The 22,366-nt window shown below is 39.1% G+C and overlaps 3 protein-coding genes and 1 pseudogene across 4 annotated transcripts; 3 read left to right on the forward strand and 1 right to left on the reverse strand.

Moving 5' to 3' along the window:
- The first annotated feature begins 442 nt into the window (after positions 1-442).
- Positions 443-5,304, forward strand: LOC113069275 (BEN domain-containing protein 3-like; annotated as a pseudogene).
- A 49-nt stretch (positions 5,305-5,353) lies between these two features.
- Positions 5,354-8,265, reverse strand: LOC113069276 (uncharacterized protein C6orf203 homolog). Of its 2 annotated transcripts, none has more exons than XM_026242308.1 (4): positions 8,147-8,265; positions 6,749-7,174; positions 6,429-6,501; positions 5,354-6,216 (listed from the first exon to the last, which is right to left on the reverse strand). In XM_026242308.1, exons 1-4 carry the CDS (start codon positions 8,248-8,250, stop codon positions 6,034-6,036), a joined length of 786 nt encoding a protein of 261 aa, XP_026098093.1. In that variant the 5' UTR covers positions 8,251-8,265; the 3' UTR covers positions 5,354-6,033. The 2 variants fall into 2 exon arrangements, with proteins under 2 accessions (XP_026098093.1, XP_026098094.1); XM_026242309.1 differs by having other exon boundaries at positions 5,357-6,216; positions 8,152-8,225.
- On the forward strand, positions 7,119-15,001 carry LOC113069277 (WD repeat-containing protein 35). Its single transcript, XM_026242310.1, has 7 exons — positions 7,119-7,215; positions 11,034-11,175; positions 12,868-12,937; positions 13,249-13,302; positions 13,384-13,493; positions 13,622-13,837; positions 14,642-15,001. The coding sequence occupies exons 2-6, from the start codon at positions 11,051-11,053 to the stop codon at positions 13,797-13,799; spliced, it is 537 nt and encodes a 178-aa protein (XP_026098095.1). The 5' UTR covers positions 7,119-7,215; positions 11,034-11,050; the 3' UTR covers positions 13,800-13,837; positions 14,642-15,001.
- Positions 15,002-15,901: 900 nt separating this feature from the next.
- LOC113069273 (potassium voltage-gated channel subfamily S member 3-like) lies at positions 15,902-20,132 on the forward strand. Its single transcript, XM_026242307.1, has 2 exons — positions 15,902-16,621; positions 17,812-20,132. The coding sequence occupies exon 2, from the start codon at positions 17,891-17,893 to the stop codon at positions 19,397-19,399; it is 1,509 nt and encodes a 502-aa protein (XP_026098092.1). The 5' UTR covers positions 15,902-16,621; positions 17,812-17,890; the 3' UTR covers positions 19,400-20,132.
- The last annotated feature ends 2,234 nt before the right edge of the window (positions 20,133-22,366 follow it).

Below are 22,366 nucleotides of genomic sequence, written 5' to 3' on the forward strand. Positions count from 1 at the left end.
CATTTCCAATCGCATTACTCAGAATTTACCGAACGTCATTTATTTAACCGTACCACCTTCAAATCAATATAGTTTTAGAATAAAAAAACAATGCACTATAAAACGTAAAATAATGAAAATAAATAATAAATCGAATATCTCATATTTATGCATTATATAGCCTATATATATATATATATATATATATATATATATATATATATATATGTGTATATATATATATATATATATGTGTATATATATATGTGTGAGTGTGTGTGTGTGGGCATGTTTTTGTGACCTATCAGGACACAACTCTGTATAATGTCATGGGTATGACACATTATTACAAGGAGAGGGTGACTTATGAGGACATAACACATGTCCCCATTTTCAAAACTCTTTCATAACTGTACACTTATGTAGGTTTGCATTGTCACGAGCGTCTATGACGCGGTGATTTTACCCTCGTGGAAATCAGGCGCGCGACTCGAGGGGCCTCTTGAAATGACTAGTGTGTCACGAGAAGTCTCACGCCACAGCGCGCGTTTCTCTGCCACGGCCCAGAAGCTCATGTATTCACGTGGGGTGGGCTGGCAAAATCCCACAGCAAACACACAGCCGTGCGGAAATGACACAGTACCGTCACGTCACGCGAGAGGGCACTGACTAGAGAAAAAAAAAAAGCAGCGGAGAGAAACACGGACAACAGTTACCCGTGGACAAATCCACTGGATTTAAAGACGTGACCATGGCTATCGCCTCCTAACCTGCACACGGCTGCCCGGAGTCGAAAAGGTGAGTTTGTTTTCCGCAGCGCAGGTAGTTTATGCGCGCCGTGTCGCGGGAGACGGAGCGAAAACTCATCGGTGGATGTTTTTCTTGCCGTGTCACGCAAGAGGGAGAGTTGCGCACGGGGGAGGGAGGGGAAACACGAGAGAAGGGCAGCACTCCGTATTACAGCAAAAAAAAAAAAAACATAAAGAGTACATTTTTTTTCTTATGAAATATGCAGTCCACAGAAGGAACGCAGTAGGGAGCTGCTTGTCCGTCTGTCTCCCCGGTTGAACCGATCCGTGGGGTTTACACTGGAAGAATGAGGAAGTGGAGCCGGTGGACGGGGGTCGGTACGGTGAAGCAGCGCCTCTCCGGTGCTCTGGCGAGACTTCACGGTGCAAGACATGAAAAACAAATAGAAAAACAATCTCACAGAACTTGACCGAAGAGAGAATTCACTCTGAGAATACAGTTTTACGCGCATTATAATCTTCACACGCTTACCATGATATTTGTGACCAGTCATTTGAAATACTGAATTCACTGTGTTTCAGCAGGTCAAGTGCTTTCTCCTAAATATATATATATATAGTCAATTTAGCTGACAGATATTTCTAAGGCTTCATTCCCTATGACTGACAAGTGTTAGGGAGAAGTGCATAAGAAATGTATGTGGTCAGATTAGATGTGTGACTATCAGATAATATCATTAATCAGTCATGGGTCTTGTGTGTCTCTTCCCAGGACATGAGCTCTTCTGTGTGCATGGTTAATGCAGACGGACAAGTGCCTGATAAAAGTATGTAAATAACAATTCACACTAAAATCATTCTCATTTTTCTTTGCCTTTTACTATAACATCACAATATCTCTGTCTAGTAACATGCATCACATCAAAATAAACACAGTCCAGATCAAACTATCCCGTGAAATGAACTGACTCACCTTGGCATCAAATGGAGACGTTGTTTTGAACTTGCTATTAGGATCCCTTGCTATTAGGATTGCCATTTCTTGCCTATAATAGTGAAAAAACATGAAAAGTGCATACAGTGCATATACATTCACAGCACCTCAAGGAACTTGTTCATTATGCCTGCTATCAATATGAAATAACAAAGGTTACAACACTTTCTGTTTAACAGTATATAGAGGTTCTTCAAATAAAATAACTGCTTGAATTCTTGTCAAAACATCACATTTGTGTAAAAAAGAAATAAAGATGTAAATGGTCACAGGAGATGCATGTTAATGTCAGTTGTAAATGTCTCAGCCGATCTTTTGTGATCAGATCAACTGAGACAGATCTTAATACCAGATGTAAGTTAGGCTACAAGTTCTGTCTCAAAGTTGTACAGAGTTGTGAGATGATGTCTGTCAGCATTTCTCAGCATTCTTGAATGGTTATGAACAATTGCCTTTTTCTCCAGAAGTTAAAGTTGAGAAAGATGCAGAGGATGTTATTAAAAACACGGAGGGAAAGATGGAGAGCTTCTTTAAGCGCATTACAAAACGATCAGCAACAGACACAGGCCCTGAGGTGGAACAGCCCATTAGCGGGAAGAGGGTCAAGGTGACAACACAGGTAAGATGAAAAGGAGCATTTGTTACAATCACAGCATTCATTCTTCTATTGATTACGCATTGTATTTGGGATATAATTTGCTAAAGTACATCCTACATCTGGTCTGACTTAACTTTTGGTACAAACTATTAACAGCAACATCTCACACTTACTTTTCAGGCAGGAGAACATCTCCTTGACAACAGTTCAGATAATGGAAGCAGGTCATGTTCTCACAGCCACAGATTATCTCCACTGGAGCAGATTCCCATCTCTTCATACAGGAAACCACTCTACAGCATCACACATCGCATTTCTGAGCGTAAAGCTGCATCCAATCTGGACCAGCACGGAGCCCACAATGGAGACAGAGAAAGCCATAATGGGGTCCACTTCCAAAAACTGGGCAACTCTAGAAAGCATCACATGTTTAAGGCCTCGCCTAATGTGGGGGTCACAGGTTCTCCTGCTGCCTTGGATTCTCACCTCTACCCGCTCATCGAGAAGATGTTCTTCCTCCTCAACACGCTGAATTCCAGCATGACCCAGCTGCACAGTAAGGTGGATTTGCTCTCGCTTGAAGTGACGCGCATCAAAAAGCAGATGAAACCCTCTGAGATGGTTATGGAATTTCAACCTCCTCCTGAATACCAGCTGACCAGTGAAGAACTCACCCAGCTGATGGAGCAAACGTCCACTGCGGGAGATCTTGGCTGCAGACTCCTTGTTCAACTGTTCCCAGAACTTTTCACAGCAAAGGAATGCACGCATGGCTACAACACATGCAGCCTTACAACCAAACGGACTTTAGATTCATTGCACCTTCAGCTAATACGTAACTATGTGGAAGTCTGCTACCCATTGGTGAAAAATGAAAACGTCTGGCAGACGGAGTGCTTGCTGCAGATCAACGATTTCTTGAATCGTTTCTGGGCTCAGAAGGACATGGAGAGTGGTCAGATGTGTGACAAAGAGCCTCCAGTAGTTTCTATGTTTGACATGGAACCGAATCATGCTTGCCATTTCATCAGTGAAGATGCCCAGGATGAGAATCTTTCCCTCAACTCTGGTGAGAACGATTATGTTCATCCCAACAATGTCAGTTCAGATGTAGTATATGACCAACACGAGGCCACTGGTGATGACTCTGAAGACTTAACGTCACCGGAGGAGCTTGTTGTGTTTTTGCTGAACAGACTCTTTCCAGAGGTGTTTGAGGAGGGCAAGTTGCCGGAGGGCCACAACAGCATAGGACAGTTGATCATTGACTCAGACAGACTAGAAATTATTCGAAAATACATGGAGGCCAATTTCCCTGATATTCCGGAAGAAATCTGGCTGCAGTTGTGCGTACAACGAATGGAGGAAGCACTGGAGAATGCTTCAGTCAATGGCAGAAGTCGTGACAACCGAGAGATGTACGACACCACCCGTCTTCCTGATAGCATCTCCATTGTTAAGATCAGTGACCTGTGTGATTACGAGAAACCAAATCGCAAGTCGAAGAAAACTATGGCTGGAGCCTGTGGACTTTGACAAATTGGAAATTCCTCCTCCAGACTTTGATGTCCCTCAGGAGTTTTTACTTACTAAGGAACAGCTAAAGAATAACTATGAAAGCAGTTTATCAATTGGGAACTTTGCATCCCGACTCCTGGTTCTCATGTTCCCGGAGCTCTTTACTTACGAGAATGCACGAAAATACTATAACTGCAGTGGCTCTCTAGGAAAGAAACAGCTGGATCCCGTACGAATCAATCTCATCCGACATTATGTCCAGCTGCTTTACCCCCAAGCTAAGAACGACCGTGTGTGGACCCTTGAGTTTGTTGGCAAACTTGATGAGCGCTGTAGGCGGCGGGATAACGACCAACGGCGTTCATACCAGCAGCAACGGAAGGCCTGTTCACCTGACCAAGAGCCTGACCCAAAAGACTTGCTGCTAACTGCTGGCCAAATCAGTGTCCTCACTTCAGATCGTCTGAAAGAGGACTTTGAAGTCCTGTCTTCACCCCTGGAGAAAAGCAGCAAGGACTTCTGCAAAATTCCTCTTGAGGACCTTTCGGTGTCCACCCCAGACTTCCCAGTGCCTTCTGAGTACCTGCTCACGGATGCTGAAGTAAGGGAAATTGTCCAACAGAGTCTGTCTGTGGGAAATTTTGCTGCTCGCCTTCTCGTCCGTCTCTTCCCGGAACTTTTCACGCACGAAAATTTAAGGCTGCAGTACAACCACTCTGGGGCCTGCAACAAGAAACAGCTGGACCCTGTGCGTCTCCGACTAATTCGTCATTATGTGGAGGCTGTCTACCCAGTTGACAAAATGGAGGAAGTGTGGCACTATGAATGCGTGCCAAGCATTGACGAGCGCTGCAGGCGCCCCAATCGCAAGAAATGTGACATTCTAAAGAAGGCAAAGAGATCAAACAACACTGTGACTTATTCTTAGACAACAATCCTGCAAAGCGTAGACCCGTTTTCCTATATTTTACACAACATAGCTGTTATTTGCACAAGTCCATAAGCTGAAGCATACTGAAACGTTCTTGTTCAAGGTCTAGTTTGGCTGGTCAAGTTCACGTCCATGGCCTTTAAATGGTTTGGTAAGTGACAGAAAGTTGGTGTTTGAAGCCACTATCACATGACAGTGAAATATTAGTGTTACTATTTATATGCCAAAATATGATTGATGTTATTCTAATGTCTAATTATTAGATAAGCTAAAGTTAGCCTTAATTAACTTAAATGTAAACATTTAGTTCTTTAAAAATAATAGGTCACTTTAGTTTGGGGTGAGGGCAGAGAAGATACAGTATATAAACATGTTTTATTTTATTTTAGCAATGTTGCAGCACTGGCTTTTTCTAATTATCAACATATTGAAGTACATCCTGTCTTACAGGAAGTAAATCTTATTAATCTGTACTTAACTATAGCACCAGGTTATATGTTATATATTTTTCAATAAAAATTCACTTCCTAGCCAAGATGGGTTTCATGTTCCTTTTTATTTTACTTCAGATACACAAAAAAAAACCCCCAAGGGAAGTGTTTATCAAGATTAAATTTGTGGTCTTGGTATATTCCACCCTTGACCATTATAATGAAGAAAAAAGAATGAAATACAGTTTAAAAACTGTATTTATGTGGGTCTGACTCATTAATCTTTTGCATAGATGCTGTATAAAACCTTTTAAAATTCCTTTTTTTTGTCTGGTTCTTAGTGCAGCTGTGTGCAAAGGCACCCTGTACCCTTCCTGAAAACTGTTCATTGAAAATCTACCAATGTCACGAAGACAATTGTAAAAATAAAATAAAAAATAAGGTATCATAAACAAGGGATCAGAAAAACACTGATATCCTAAATTATATTTGATTCACAATCAGTGAATGTTATTTTGTGAATCTAGGTAACATAAATATAAGCAATTGCATATAACCAAAATCGCCTCTAAACAATAAGATGTGTTTGTGTTTCACTTGTACCTGTAAAGTTAATAATAGTAATCTTCAAGTAATATGAAACAGTTATGAGAACTACTGGTAAGTGAATAAATGTAACAAGGACCTTCAGTTTTTGTTGGGCATTGGAAACAACTCAATAAATCCTCAATCTGCAGTTTTACAAATCAAATGGTTGGAGAGTGGAACAGGAAATATCAGTTTTGTCCCACTTTCTGATCTTTCACCTCCCAAAAACATCACAGAACTGGTCTTTACTGCTTGTACACATGCTTTCTGGGAAGTTGGAGGTGTTTCCAGCTTCTTAGAATAACTCTCTGCTTTTCTGTGTCTTTTGTCTCTCCAACCACCTTTTTTAAGATCACTCTCTTCAGCAAGACTGTGTCCACTTCCTTGTCCTCATTTAGGATCAGATCCAGTGTATCCCCCACTTTAACCTGTAGGAGAGAGCAGACTGTTAAATGAAGGTGCAATTTCTGCTCATACTAATAGGTAAATCATATAAATTAAGTGATGGGACAACTACCACAAACAGAGCAGGTTTTTAAAAAAATATATATATTTATTGCATCCATAATTTGTTCAGCTAGTGTTGCATATTTTCGATGAAGCTTCTTTCTGATTATAACACTAGAGGGTGCTGACTCACCATTTTGCTCTTCTTGGTGAGTTTCTGACCATTCAGTCTCAATTTGAGGTTATAGAAAGCATCCTCCACACCACTAAAAACAGATACATGTGTTAGTCACTGCCACTGGTCGAAACACCACAAACTAAATGTAAATAAACAAAGGAGAGCAATATGAGCAAAGATTATATATGAACGGCATCAGTCTATTCTCTAATTGGGTTCTAAGAGGTAAAAAAACATGGAGTTACATCTGCAATAGGAACTGAAAACACGTACTTGCAACTCACCAGTGTGGCAGAATTCATCTCTGAAACTCATGAACAGTTTCTCTGACTTACTTTCGTGCAATGTCCAATCCGGTCTTCAATACCAAATCGAAACGTAGAGACTGGACAGTTTTCTCATGGTCTTTATAGTCTTTTGGCAGGCCTGGGTCATCTGGAAGCTCATCCTCATAATCACTAGTCTCTGCATCTTCCTCCTCCTCCTCCTCCTCCTGCTGCATAATTTTTTGTTTCCCTTTTTTTCCCGTGCTTTTGAGCCGGGAGTGATGAAGCAACCAACTCTGCCGAGTGTCCCATGATCTTGGCCACATAGCTGTACGGTGTGTTTGAGGAGTGGCTGAACCCCACAACTGACGAGCGTGTAATGTTCGTGGGCACCACATGCTGAGACCAGAGGCATGGCATGGAGTGAGCAGCTGGAGGGAGTTCAGTCTGCCTAGCTGCCGCAGGGCCAGCGCCTGCACTGGCAGATTCTGCATACTGTGACAACGAACACAAGAGAAAAAGAGCAGAGAAAAAGGGTAACATGCATCCACACTTTACATTCTTCAAAGTCAACAAGTGCCTAGATTGAGCTCTAAACTGTTTGTAAATCTTACTAGCCAACTTCAAAGTGTGTGTCCTGGAATGCTTAAAAAAAATATTAAAGGAGCTCCAATGTATGTTGGCAATTTGTTGTATTTTACTATACTTGAAAAAGTTAATTAAAATCTATCTATCTATCTATATAGATAGATAGATAGATAGATAGATAGATAGATAGATAGATAGATAGATAGATAGACAGCTAAATAGTCTTTATTCACACATAATAACTAAAATATTGTATATTTTATTTTGTATGGCCTCCTTTGGCTTTGATAAAAGCTTGCATTCTTGCTGGCATTGTTTTTATGTACTGAATTAGATTTTAGCATTAGAAACACCACTGTGACTAAAAAGCTTACACATAATACATAAAAAAAATATTTTATAATCCCCAATACTGTTAGTTTAAGGCAGCTTTGCCACAAACCTTACATCAGGTGGTGATATATAATAAATATGGTAAGCACTGTGTATATTCAACAGAATGCACTACAATACACAAAAAACGTCTTTTCGAAATAAAACTCAGCTGAATTTGCAAGCATTGGCAAGACATTCAGCTCGACAGCGCTGACAAAACTTCTCACAGTATAGTGCTAAAGGACTTGTCTATCCACTTCTTCAAATAACTAATTTGAGGAGGGAAATGTAAATTATATTTAATTACAGACGTAAAGAAGAGCATGATCTGTAAAAATCTGACATATTATCATGACGATAATATCATCAGAATTTGCCTAGACAGCATCTCATAATGTGTTTGTAACCCAAACTAATGCTCACGATAATTCTTAAGTATACTTCACATTCAACAAATGCAAAAACAACTCTTGTTGTTTGTTTAACAACGATTTCAAATGTTACCTAACTGAGCACAGTGATCTCCTCTCTTGACTCTCTAATCTCGAGTTTACCAACGAGCACAGTAAAAACAAACCAGCAGTCGCTGCTACTGTAGTAGTGAACATTCTACAGCGCCCTCTAGAGTCGGGATGAATTATTATACACAATTCACAATCATTAGGTTGTTACAGATATCGTTAAGTATATCCTTACAATAGAATACGAGACTTCTATCTATAATATTGCAGATTTTGTTTTAATTATATATAATATTGTCACTATCCATCATTCATGTTGCATTTTTACTGCAATATATTGTTACACCCCTATACTAGTCATATAACATTAAACAAGCAGGACAAATACATTAATGAGGCATTATTTGCTAATGCAAAGCTTATTGTCTAATGCAAGTTTAACTTTGTTTATCTTTGTTATAAATTTGTTTGTTGCCAACTCTCACGCAAGTGAGACGAAGTCCAAACTTCACTCCAGATGCGTGAGAGTTGGCAACCCTGACTTTAGTAAAGCCAAGGTCAAGCAAGCCATCTCTCATATTGATCCCCTCTCAGCGGGAACCATGACTGGCCTGGCCATAAAAACCACCATGGAACAGGTTTTCATAGTGAATGCTAAGGCCTGGCCACTAAAAAAGAAGATTGATAATGTGGCCATCATTGTGACTGATGGACGGCCGCAAGATAAAGTTGAAGAGGTTGCAGCAGCAGCAAGGGCTTCTGGGGTTGAAATATATGCTGTCGGAGTGGACAGAGCAGATATGTGGTCTCTCAAACTGATGGCCGGTCAGTCTCTTGGTGACCATGTGTTCAATGTGGAGACATATGGTGTGAAACTCACATCCAAATTCAGGGCGACACACTGTGGTAAGGGAATAAAGATCCTATTTTGTTGACACACTTAAATTTAATCTAGAATCATAAGGCAATCATAAATATTATAGTATATATTAAATATTATAATATTAAATATTAATATAAATATGTATAATTCTAAAATGATTTAAAAACATAACTGTACACACACATATTGAATGTATATATATATATATATATATATATATATATATATATATATATATATATATAAATAATTCAAAATAAAAATTCCACCAACGACTGATCAATAATATTTAATTATTCTAGTGTTCTACTAATTATTTTCTAAAAGCTCATTATTTCATAAAGAATATTTGTTTGTGTGTGTGTGTGTTTATGCTTTTGGTTAATCAGTAGTGAAGTGATTTTTTCTCATTTAGCAGATTTTTCTGGTTTCGATACTTGTACATTTGGGCACAGCTGCGAACATACAACACCTCTTATTTCTACAGAGAAGGACATGTTATCAACTCTCAAAGAAAACATGCTCTAAGCAGGCCAATGGTTTGTCATAAAAATATGCATCAAATAATTTGGAAAATTTGATGCATTCTAAAGAACTGCATTCAGAAACGGCCTGATAGGCAGCAGTACAGTGTGGTATTTTGAGAATTTTTTTTAAGTTCGAATATTGTTTTAAATAAAATCAATAGTCATATCTGTGCCATGTTTATTTTTTAATTTTTTTATTATTTTATAAACAGAAGGACACTGAGACTGAGGCTAGATCAGCAATAGTAAAGACACCTCTCAAATCCCAATGTAGTAAAAAGCTCTGAAAATAATTCAATTTGCAATCTGATTTCAGACACCAGAGAGTTACAAACAGGAGTGATTTAACAATCATACATGACTGTAGCCATTTTCATAGACAATGAGAAACAATCAAACGTACAGCTGTGGCTGTATCATGACATTTTGCAAAGAATTAAAGGACTAATAGCAGCTCTGAACCAGGGCTACATTCAGTAGGACAGAGCACAGTAAAGGCATATTATTTTAATTTAGAATTTATTTACATTAAAATTGAGAAAGCTGTTCTTAAGCACCGGATGTAACCACTTTACCACAGGCATTTACTGAGCTGTCCAATCAAAACACCTCAAAGGATCAAATAAATATATAAAGGCACATTTTTGTTGAAGGTGGGAGGGAGTTAATGAACAGCGCTCTCTTCCACCCTCAATACCTATGGCTGAAGTGCCCTTGAGCAAGGCAATGAACCCAGAGTTGCTCCCCGGGTGCTGGATCTATAGCTGCCCACTGCTCCGGGTGTGTGTTCACAGTGTGTTCACTTCTCACTGCTGTGTGTGTGCACTTGGATGGGTTAAATGCAGAGCACCAACTTTGAGTATGGGCAACCATACTTGGCAAATGTCACAACTTTCACTTTCTCATCCGACCACTTTTGGTTTACATGAGGCCTGAATGGTCTTATTAACCCTAGACTTGAAGCTTATTTGACATATTCAATTTAGAATGGTTTGTTTGATGATAAGCAAGTAGACTTGTGATTGTAATGATGAAACACATGAACGTACAGTAGTGTGAAAGCTGTGGTGGGTATCCAGGCTCGCTTCCCCTCACTCTCATAGGCATTCTGCTGAATTCCTCCCCTGGTTGGGAGAGCAGATCTTTTCCAGACGTTCACCCTGACCTCTCTGTGTACAGTTTCCATAGTTGGAACAGCAATGCACAACAGAATCTGTAGTTATTTAAAGATAAAAGATATTTGTAGGTGAAATCTGTTGTTGAGTCCCACTCTGAATAAAGGTTTGTGTGATTTTCAGCAGCCTTTGAAATCATACAAACCTAAAAGATAGCTTTGATGTATAAATATGCTAATGTCAACAGATTTATTTATTTATTTTATTTTTTAGAATGATGTAACTGGTTAAAGGAATTTCACTTATTTCACATTCCACAGAGTGAAATTACATTCTAGTACATTCCATTATATTCTATTCTCTGTTCTTTCTCAAACGTTGTTCCTCATTGTTTTGCTTCCACAGACCCTCTGTTCGTCACCATGATGAAGAGTGTGATTGCTGCATCTAAAGAGGCGTTTTATGTTTGGCAGGATCGTGTGGATAAGAAACTCACTGCTCTTGAAATCAACCAGGTTTCCAAGACAAGAAAGGAAGGTCGAGAGAGGTGAGGGTCAGAGGTCACCAGTGATTTTATCAGATTGTATAGTGAGTGCTTTCAGAGTGATTTAATGCGCTGCACTGATTTTTGAGTACTGCGATACAACAGGATGTTTTCTAATCTCTTATGCTCACCAAAGCTGTATTTATTTGTTCAGAAATACAGTATAGTTGTGTAATATTATTACAATCTAAAATAACTCTATTCTATTGTAATATATTTTAAAATGTCAATTATCCCTGTGATGGCAAAGCTTAATTTTTTGCAACATTGCTCTAGTCTTAAAGGGTTAGTTCGCCCAAAAATTAAAATTATGTCATTAATAACTCACCCTTATGCTGTTCCAAACATGTAAGGCCTCCTTTTATCTTCGGAACACAGTTTAAGATATTTTAGATTTAGTCAGAGAGCTCTCAGTCCCTCCATTGAAGCTGTGTGTACGGTATACTGTCCATGTCCAGAAAGGTAAGAAAAACATCATCAAAGTAGTACTCACACAGACACGGAAGAGAACACAATGCTGAATAAAGTCGTAGTTTTTGCTATTTTTGGACCAAAATGTATTTTCGATGCTTCAAAAAATTCCAACGGACCCTCTGATGTGACATGGACTACTTTGATGATGTTTTTCTTACCTTTCTGGACATGGACAGTATGCAGAACCTGATTTTACCAAGTGAGACATGTTCCTGGGACAACATCGTTGTTGACCCTGGAACAACATTGTGATTAACCAATCAGATTTGAAGAACCAGTTTATAGATTATGTGAAGTTTATGCTTAAAATCAGTGTTTGGTGCTTGTACATCAGTGTCATTCATCTATCATTTCCTCTGATTTTAGGGATTACTCATGGTTAAGGTTAGGTTTAGGTGTAGGGATATGGTTAAGAATATATTTTTGGAGTAAAATGTTGTTCCAGGGTCAACAAAATATGTTGACCTAGGAACACATTGGACTTGGCAAAATCAGGACGTGCTGGACAGTATACCGTACACACAGCTTCAATGGAGGGACTGAGAGCTCTCTGACTAAATCTAAAATATCTTAAACTGTGTTCCGAAGATAAAAGGAGGCCTTACATGTTTGGAACAGCATAAGGGTGAGTTATTAATGACATAATTTTTATTTTTGGGGGTGAACTAACCCTTTAAGTCACACGATCCTTCAGAAATCATTCTAATATGCTGATTTGGTGCTCAAGAGCTTTCTTATTATTATCAGCGTTGAAAAAAGTAATGCTTGCTTAATATTTTTTAATAATTGAAGTGAGACTACAAGACAGTTTAAACTGCTTTTCAGCTCCATCTATTGAATTGTCAGCAGCATTCAGAAAGAAAATCTGTGACACTGACAAAATAACTATATTTTGCACAACACACATGCAATAAACGCACAAGCCATTTTATTTTTGTGCTAAGTATGAAATGAGGGCATGGTAAAAGAACATTTTAGTGATCATCTCATCTAGGGATTATTTTCAGAATGGAAATATAGCTGCAATTGAAGTTGTAGAACATGCTTTGTCCCGTGTCTCTGACTGAATGAAAATAGCACATCTGTGTAATATGTAAGTGATATTCATTATTGAGGTGAGGCGTACAGTCTGTGAGCGGTCAATGCCACTTTTGCTTATTCTTCCTCACTTTACCTACACCCTGTCTCTTTTCACTCTGTCTTGCTGAATCTTTTCTCTAGGGTTTTTCACATCGATGAGAGTCCAAGCGGAACATCGGATGGGACACTGAACTTTGCCAAAGCCTTCACAGTGAGTCCACTCAGCACAGACACTCACCTGTGGCTCTCTCAACCCTTTGTGTGGGGATTAGTGGGAAAAGCTGTCACAAAACTCTACTCAGCCCAGTCTGTTCATGAATTATTTTGTATTTGTGCTATGTTTTCCTTGATCCACACATCTTTATGTGTCGAAGATGTTTCTAAGGGATCCAAATGTCAGAAACAACATTAAGTATGGAGGCTGCACCCCACCCTATTAATTTCACCCTGGCCCAGTACATTCATATGATAGCCCTGAGAAAGAGTCATGAAAGTGAGACGTTTATGTTTCACTTGTTTCAGGCCACCACAGATCTGATCTTCTGCATCACAGCTTCAGACAGGATGCTTATAGTGGTATGTCTGATTTATACAAGGAAACATGCTTTCTCATCTCACTGGTTCTGTAAGGTTGATGTGTAGTTGTGATGTCCACAGGGCTGTGGGTCTGGGCTCTTACAGAGATACAGTCTGTCCAACATCAGCCTCCTGCAGAAATATTCCCTTACGTCCAGACGGTATCAGCTGTCCCTCAATTGTAACTCCAGGTCCGATTCTTCTTTCTCTCTTCCTTTCCTGTCCTTTCGTGTCCCGTTGTAATTCTAGGCCATATCGACACTAATTACTGATAGACTAATCACTTCTGCTTTCTCACTTTTTCTTCTTTTTTTTCTAGCCGGCTGACTATTATAGACATCATGGGTATGTTGACATTTATGGACGTAGAGACGCGGGCTTCGTCAGGGGATGCAAAGGGTGGGTCGACAGCTGGAGACCCATCTGCATTTGAGCGCAAGGATGTCTGGGATATGAAGTGGGCTAATGACAACCCAGATCTGTTCTCTGTGATATGAAAACAAGAATATATGTCTTCAGAAACCTGAACCCTGAGGTGAGACGTAGAGAAAGAGTTTTTTTTAATCTCTGCAAATATGTTGAGTGTTTTTGTGGCTTGAGGAAACGGGATGAATGAAAAAAAAATTGTTTTTGTTCTAAAACAGTTTTGGCAGAGCTATTGCACTCTTAAGTATACAGGGTTCAGGAAGTGCAGTCATTTTCAAATAAATGCATACACACTCCTTCAATTTCATAATCAGTTTGAATATTGAATTTGTTCATGTCTATAAAGTTTATTTATTTTTTTATTATCTTAATTTGTCAAAAGTTTTAATCCTGACTCACAGTCTGACAGCATCAGAGGGGCAGGAAATCAGTTGTGATGAATGGCTCATTTGCAGCATAGTGGTGGGTCATTTGTGTGTGTGGTTTATTTCAGACTACCAGTGCATTAGCATTATTATTATTTTGATAATGTATCTTTTTTTTCCTCACTGAAGCTGTCTATTATCATTCATTCTGCAACCCTCCAAAAGGATATTTACACATCACACACATTTACGGGTTAAAGTTTTTCCTTACATTTTTTCTGAATTCATTGAATGACAATCATATTCCATCTGTTTGTTCGCATTCCTGTTCTTATTCAGAATCTTAGTTAAGTGACTTTAAGGTTCTGGCCCACATAATTAACCACAATATTTACACCAGTAATTAGCACAAAACATAAATGTGAGTCAGCAAAAACAACTGTCCCAATTATGTCTGCAAAACAATGTTAAACTGGTTAACCTAGTATGTGTGATGATTCATTAGGACTTGATGAATGAATCTTTATCTCTTTGTCTTTCTTTCTTAGGCTGGGGGGCAAGTTACCCACCAGTATAGTGACTGGAAGAATGATATCGGAGTTCCAGTTCTGGATGTGCAGTGAGCAGGAGATCTTCTGTCCTCTCTGTCACTCCCCAGTATGATAGATTTTTCCCTTCTCCTTTCTAAACTCAGCTCATGCTCCATCAAATGTTAGTCTTTATTTGGCACAGTCATATTTGGATGTTCAAGCAAATAAGCTTCAGAGCTGCAAATACCAGGACAGCAGGCACAAGAACATTTTCTTCCCCCAGGCAATTTACCTCATGAACAGTTAAATGGTCCCCACTTATGCAATAAAAACATGTGATATCCTTATATTTATTTGTTACCCCTCCATCCTAGTACATCCCTGCATCTTACTCAATCCTATTCCATTCTGATGTATAGCACAATTGTTTATACACTTATTTATTTGCATTTTTTTTTGTGTTGTCTCTGTACTGGAAGCTTATGTCACTAAAACAAATTCCTTGTATGCGCAAGCAAACTTGGCAATAAAGCTGTTCTGATTTTGATTATCATATATATTTATACATTTAATTTCTTTAATATGGCATTTTCATGTATTTATGTATATAGTTACATCATATATTTTTTTTTTACTTTACCTAACAATATTCTATACAAATTTCTCTGTAAATCATCTGAAAAGACATTCTTATGGAATCAAAACATTTCACACAACTTGACAATTTAAATAAAAATGAGTTACATTGTTTAACTGTTTGCAAAAGTAGGAATGAATCCTCTTGCTAATAACTGTATGTGCGTATTTTTTACGTTTTTTTTGGAAAAACCAAACAAAACATTGAACCAGATTCAGTGTATCCTGTTATTTTAGCATTGATCGAACAATAGAACATCAATTTGCCTTGATGTGATCCTTAAAAAAAATCTGTCTAAAAAAAGACAGTTTCTCAAACGTTGCTGTTCACTTTTGTCAGTTCTTATTTGAATTGAGAATTTACACATTTAATTCTAGGCACCTGTCCAGTGAAACTTTTACAGACGATATTAGTCGTATGTCACGCAATGCTGCCCTCTACAGTCGTTCTCGAATGTTACTTGTTGCAAATGCTTGATACATTTAGATTTTTCTAAAGAGTTTTTCGCTGAGAATAAGTGTCGGTGTTTTTTTTTTTTTTTTTTTTAAATAGCTTATCTTTATTTATTTATTTATTTATTTGTATTACACACTTTAAAGAGTAACATTAAAACGGCGTTCTCTTGACGGCATCTAGGGGGCATCATCTCTCTGTTCCTCACTGCACCTGCGACAGGTGCTGCGCGAGGGAAAAGAACTTTAAATGAAGAAAGTGAACGTGTTCAAAGACCACTTGCTGTTTACATGGATTAATAACTTAACACCCTTTAACGTAACTATAGTATGTCGATGCTGATATCCTTCCGTTTTTACACACTTGATGCTCATAAAAGCAGCGAGAAGACGATTCTTTTTACCCTCAAACTTTCCAGTATAGTTCTTTTCTTTTCTTTTCTTTTCTTTTCTTTTCTTCCACAATATCCATTCGACCTCTGTCTTCAGCAGTTACTCAAGGGATCTTTAATCTCACTCTTTTATTAGTTTTCTAATCCTTTATCTAGTCTTCACGGGGGTAAAAGTGTCTCTCTCTTGCACTGATTTCACCTCTCTGCCCTCCGATTATTTTTCACTTAATCATCGCTCCTCAGTGGAGCTTGTGGAGGCGCGTCCTGGAACGCAAAGCGCAAGCGCGTTCCAGTTGCAACGGGCCAGTGACGCACGGACGCGCAGCTGCCCCGAGGCAGCACGAGTGCGTGTGCTGCACAATATGTGCCAAGTGTCCCACCCGCCACAGTCAGCTGCGGGACATGGGGCAAATACTGCGAACGAGCGCACACCGGACTCGACTTTACCAAGGAAGGCACTGGAAGATGGAAACGTCTTTGCTGTGCACTGAAGTCGTCGGAAAAGAAAGGAAAACAGGTGAACTGATTTTTGCTTCTGTGTAGTTTGGATTACGCAGTGTTGTTATTGAACATAACTTTGGTGCTGTCCTTGCTGCTGGAGTTCGACCAGGCAGAGCGCGCGGACTTATACAAACCTTGAAGAAACTTGTAAACGATTGTATATAGGCCTATATATGTAATTTAGAAATTCAGTATTCTACACAAATGTAATACTTCGGTGTTTTGAGGTCTATTGTGGGAATGCTGTTTTTCTACAGTTATTTCTGTTGCTATCAAATGTTATTAAAATTTTTTGTAGTGCAATATAAATTATTACTACATACAGTGAGGTCTAAAATAAACCTTTAATGGAAATCTGGAATTTAAAATCTTATTTAAAGCTAGAAATAATATATTTAAAAAAAGAAATGTTATGACATTTAGTTAAGAAGAAATATACGTTCTTGCAATATTTACAGGTCACTGATCAGATAAGTACATCTGTGACATTCATAATGTCATTCTCTACAGACAAGGTGCCATTAAAGCACAAGATGCTCTTTGGATGTTTCTCAAATCATGCTGGAGAATGCGATCTTGTGGAGTTCATCATGTTACCATTAAAGCAAAAGAGGAATAAACCAAATACTTTTTGAAACTTGTCACTCAAATTTATATTCTGAGTATTTAATATTGAATGATTTTTTGATACAACAATATTTTACATTTACTTATTTATTTTTATTATTATTTATTTAATGGTCTCAGACACAGACATTTTTCGAACTTTACAAAAGCACTGCACATCAGGTGTTCACTGAATGTCCTGAAATCTTGACGTGATTTTGTGCCCAGCAATACTGCTGGGAGAGAAAGTCAGAGTTAGTGTTGAAATGCTCATAATGATCACTGAGGTTTTGTTTACGACACTGTACAAAATCAATATCCATTAGCAGCTATGAAGGCTGATTTGGGCTCCAGAATGCTTTTATCCCATCACAGTTGTTACAGTTAGAAGCAGTCTATAATAGATTAGCTGTCTGTCTCTCTGTGTATTTAAATCTGATTATGTTTTTGTCTTGTCATATATTTGAGTACAGAACAGTGAACTATTGCAAGAAAAAAAAAAGATTACATTTTTGATGAGCAGGAATATTGTTTTGATGGCAACAAATCAACTTTTTCTTCTGAAAGTGCTAATTAGACTTTTATTTTCCTCTATTGTAGGCATTCAGCCATAGCTGAGTCTCTCCAAAACTGCTTAGCCCAACAGCCCCACTTACTCCTTCATGTTCTGGCATCCATCATGGTGTATGGGCAGGTCCTGCACCGCCAAGGCCCCGAGGACAGCTTCATCAACCTCAACGTCGGTGGCTTTAAGCAGCAAGTGGAACGAGTGGTCCTCCAACGCTTCCCCCACACGCGACTCGCCCAACTTCTCTACTGCAGTTCAGAGGCTGCTATTCTCCAGCTTTGTGACGATTATGCAGCTGCTGAACGTGAGTATTATTTCGACCGAAACCCATGGTTTTTCCGCTACGTGCTGAATTTCTACCATACCGGAAAGATCCACCTGATGGAAGAGCTGTGCGTGTTTAGCTTCAGCCAGGAGCTGGAGTACTGGGGCATCAAGGAGCTTCACCTGGACACTTGCTGCAGCAACAGGTTTCAAGAACAGAAAGAGTATGCAGGAGATCACGACTGGGAAAACGAGGATGACCCACAAAACCAGCTGCAAGACAGCTTAGATTCATCTATGGAGGAACTATCTGCGTTTGACAAAGACCTTGAAAAGTTTGAGGGCACCTGGTGCTCCGAGAAGCGTAAGGAACTCTGGCTGCGACTGGAAAACCCGGGATACTCGTGCTCTGCGAAAGTAACTGCAGTGTTTTCGCTGAGTGTGGTACTGATGAGTATCATAGCCATGTGCGTTCACAGCATGCCCGAGTTCCACCAGGTGGACATTAATGACAAAGAAGTAGAGAACCTCGTGTTGAAAAATTTCGAGACCTTTTGCGTCCTCTGGTTCTCTTTTGAGTTCATCCTACGATTAGCAGTCACACCATGTTTGTGCAAATTCCTGAGCAATGCGCTAAACATCATTGATTTCGCCTCTATTATTCCATTTTATGCCACTTTGGCATTTGAAACTGTTGATGCTGAGGAAAGCGAGGAGCTTGTGAACGTGGGAAGGGTGGTGCAAATCCTGCGCCTCATGCGTATCTTTCGCATCCTCAAACTGGCACGGCATTCGGTTGGGCTGCGTTCGCTTGGTGCGACTCTCCGTCACAGCTACCATGAGGTCGGACTCCTCATCCTCTTCCTTTCCGTCGGAATCTCCATTTTCTCAGCACTCATCTATTTTGTGGAGAGAGAGAACGCTGAGTCAGAACTGCAGACCATACCGGTGGGCTGGTGGTGGGCGACGATCACCATGACCACGGTGGGATACGGCGACACGTATCCCGTCACGCTGGCTGGGAAACTAATCGCCACCTTATGCATCATTTGTGGCCTGCTTGTAGTCGCCCTTCCGATCTCTATTATATTCAACAAGTTCTCCAAGTACTACCAGAGACAGAAAGCCCTGGTGGAGTCCGACCAGCTCCATCAGGAAGACGAAAAACTGCCAAATCTCAGCATGCCTTTACTTTACATAGGAGACCTCTACGGACAAAAGATGAATACTCTGGTGTGCAGTGAGTCCTCAGTAGGGAGCGCAGGGAGCGAGGGAGATATCACTGATGCTTCCAGCATTCAAGATGTTGAAATTGACTGCCCTACTCGGATGCCACAGGCCCAAAAAGCCACATAGATCAGGGCACCTCAAATCCAGTCCTAGAGGGCCACTGCCCTGCAGAGTTTAGCTCCAACCTTGATTAAACTTACTTACCTGTGATTTTCTATGGATCTTGAAGACCTTGATGAGCTTTCTCAGTAGTATTTGATCAGGTTTGCAGCTAAACTAAGCATGGCATTGGCCCCTCCAGGGCAAGATTTGAGGAACCCTGGCACAAAAGCTAATATGCACAACCTTATACCTCGATTAGGGATCTGAAGAAACAAAAATAAACTTCCTTGCTTAGATCTGCAGAACATGTTGAGGAAACACTAGAGGACCCTATGACTCAAAGCTCTCATTCCTTACTGAATGAATCCTGGACCTTTAGTTCTCAGGGTGAAAATGTATCAAGCTTTCTATTATTTATGGATCAGAACCTTTTATGGAAACTAATCCAAACAACAGGTTAGCATTAATGCTGATGCTTTATACCCAATTAAAAGCACTGACATGACTGTTTTTTTTTTTTAATCCTTTGGACAAGCTGTTTATTTAATTACAAGTCTTTCTGCAGGACCCGTGGGAAAAGAACTATGCTTAAATGTTTTATAGGCAATGACAGCATCTAAAATGCTGGACTTCAGAAGGCATGTTAGTGTACACCATCCTCCCTAATGTGTCCATCAGAGAGGGAAGGATGGAAAGAGTGCATGCATATTTCAACAAGAGAGAGGAGAGGCCTCAAGAGATAGGAGAGAAAAAAGCACGAAAGGGATGTTACAGTTGAATAAAGTGTTGATGTACAGTAGATTTAAGTCTCTTCTCTTTGTTCTGAAATCACTGCATGGGTCCATAGAGAGATTAAGGATCTTAAAAGAAATGGTTCCTCTCAAGGTGAAAAGTATGTTATTTACAAAACCCCACATCTTTTAAAACCCATATTCTGTTGTGGTGATGTGAAACACAAATGATACATCTCTTTTCAATATAATGCTATTTATAGTGACCACTATGAACACGTCTGGCTCCATAAATTACTCAAACACCTGTAAAAAACAACAACAACAGCAACATTATAAGAGCAGTTCATATGACTTGTGCACTATCCTACAAATCTTCTGAAGCTGTACTATGTCAGCGGGCAGAAAACAAAAAGACATTATTTGTACAATTTGTACATTTGTTCCATAGAAGAAATAAATTAATGCGCCCTTTGAATCACCTGAGTAAATGTAAGTAAAATAAAAAAAATTAAAAGTTAACTTTGACTTAAATCCTTACAATTAAAATTTTATTGAACTGTTTCTTTGCATTGAGTTTGTCCCACCTTCTCATATGTCTTGAGTAATGCCTTATGCATTATTGCATTATTAATAATACCTTGTTGAGCATCAAATTCACCTATCCTCTGTCCTCTGCACGGAGGGAACACATTCTCCCTACATCTTGCTGTCTCTCTCATTTTTTTTAGAGTGACTTATGTCAGTAGACTGTATTAGCAGCAGGAAGCGAGGTCCAAATGTTAGGGCTGTCTGCCACAAGGGATATATTACTGCTGAAACAGCATCCGTTTGGCAAGTGGCTTTAACTTAGATAGATCGGTCTCTGTTTGAGACGTGCCCATTGATCAGTGTGTCACACTTGTGTGCTGAAGTGTTTAAGGGCAGACCTGAATGTTTCACGAGTTACATGAATGGTGCAACTGAAGCTTTTCAATTTCAGCAAAACTCAGAGATTTGGTAAAGTTTCAAGGGGAATGTGACTGGGAATAGAAAAATATCCTATATTAAACTTCCATTACACATACACATTCTTACATTTATACTAGGGCTTTTCATTATCGTTAGTGATTTTGCAATCCGACTGCTTGAAAAGTACAGTGAGAAATGTGGTTATTATAGTATATAGGAAAAGGTTTGAAGAAATAATTTCCTTTTAGAGATGGATTACATGCTGTGTACTGTGGCAGGGTGACTCCTCTCCCTCCTCTAAGCCAGAAATATGAGGCCACCACAAAGAGTCACATTTCTTGTTCAAACCATTGGTTTGTACAACTCACACAAATCTGAGCATGTTGTTTGCAAAAATATATATGCAACCACAGCACTGTTCCTCTGACGTTATCTTTCTTCTGTTCTGTTACAATATGAGCCGGTGGTTTAGGATGTGGTTTTTCACCCACAGGGAAAGCAAAACCCACAAACCAACTAGTTCCCACATCTCTATGAAAATGGCACTTAAGCCTGAAGTACTTCAAAAGTGAGATGTGCATCACTACTGGCACCAAACTGTCTTTTAGTCTTGTGCCACAAATACACTACCATTTATGATTAATGAGATTATAATTTTCTTTTTAAGAAATTCATATTTTTATTCAGCAAATATTTATTAAATGTATCAAAACTGACAGTAAAGACATTGTCTTGTTAAGTGTGCTGTTAATACAATAATTTAGCAGTTATTTTCCTTGCCATGTTTTCATCAACATTCAAAATTGTTACATATCATCATGAAGTCTTTCCATTTTTTCTTTGTTTAATCGGAAAACCCTACATCAATTAACATTTTTGTCTTTAATTTAGTTGACAATATTAACGCATCCAAGAGCTTCTGCTTAAACAGACTGCAGAAATTACACATTTTACCTTTAAAATGCTTATGCTAATGGCCACCTAACCAAATCACTGGTCACTTAACCTAATCAACTTTATTTGAACCTCAACAGGAGCTGCAAACATATCAAACAAGCATTTTCTATTAGTGGTCAGTTCCAGTGGTGCAGTCTATGAAGTAAGATGCATATGAGCTGTTTTTATTTGTTTGTTAGGTTAGGGTGATAAACCATCTTAACAGTGCCTATAAATGTCCAGTTAAATTGCTTTTTAACAGATGATTAATCCAACTGGTGCATAAACCATCAGCCGGATGACAGTATAACAGGTGAGTTTGGAAGCATATCATCATAAGTGCTGAATCAAGTCTTGTCTCAAGCAATTTGCC

Source organism: Carassius auratus, unplaced genomic scaffold (genome assembly GCF_003368295.1).
Source record: "Carassius auratus strain Wakin unplaced genomic scaffold, ASM336829v1 scaf_tig00001266, whole genome shotgun sequence".
In the NCBI taxonomy this organism is placed as follows: domain Eukaryota; kingdom Metazoa; phylum Chordata; class Actinopteri; order Cypriniformes; family Cyprinidae; genus Carassius; species Carassius auratus.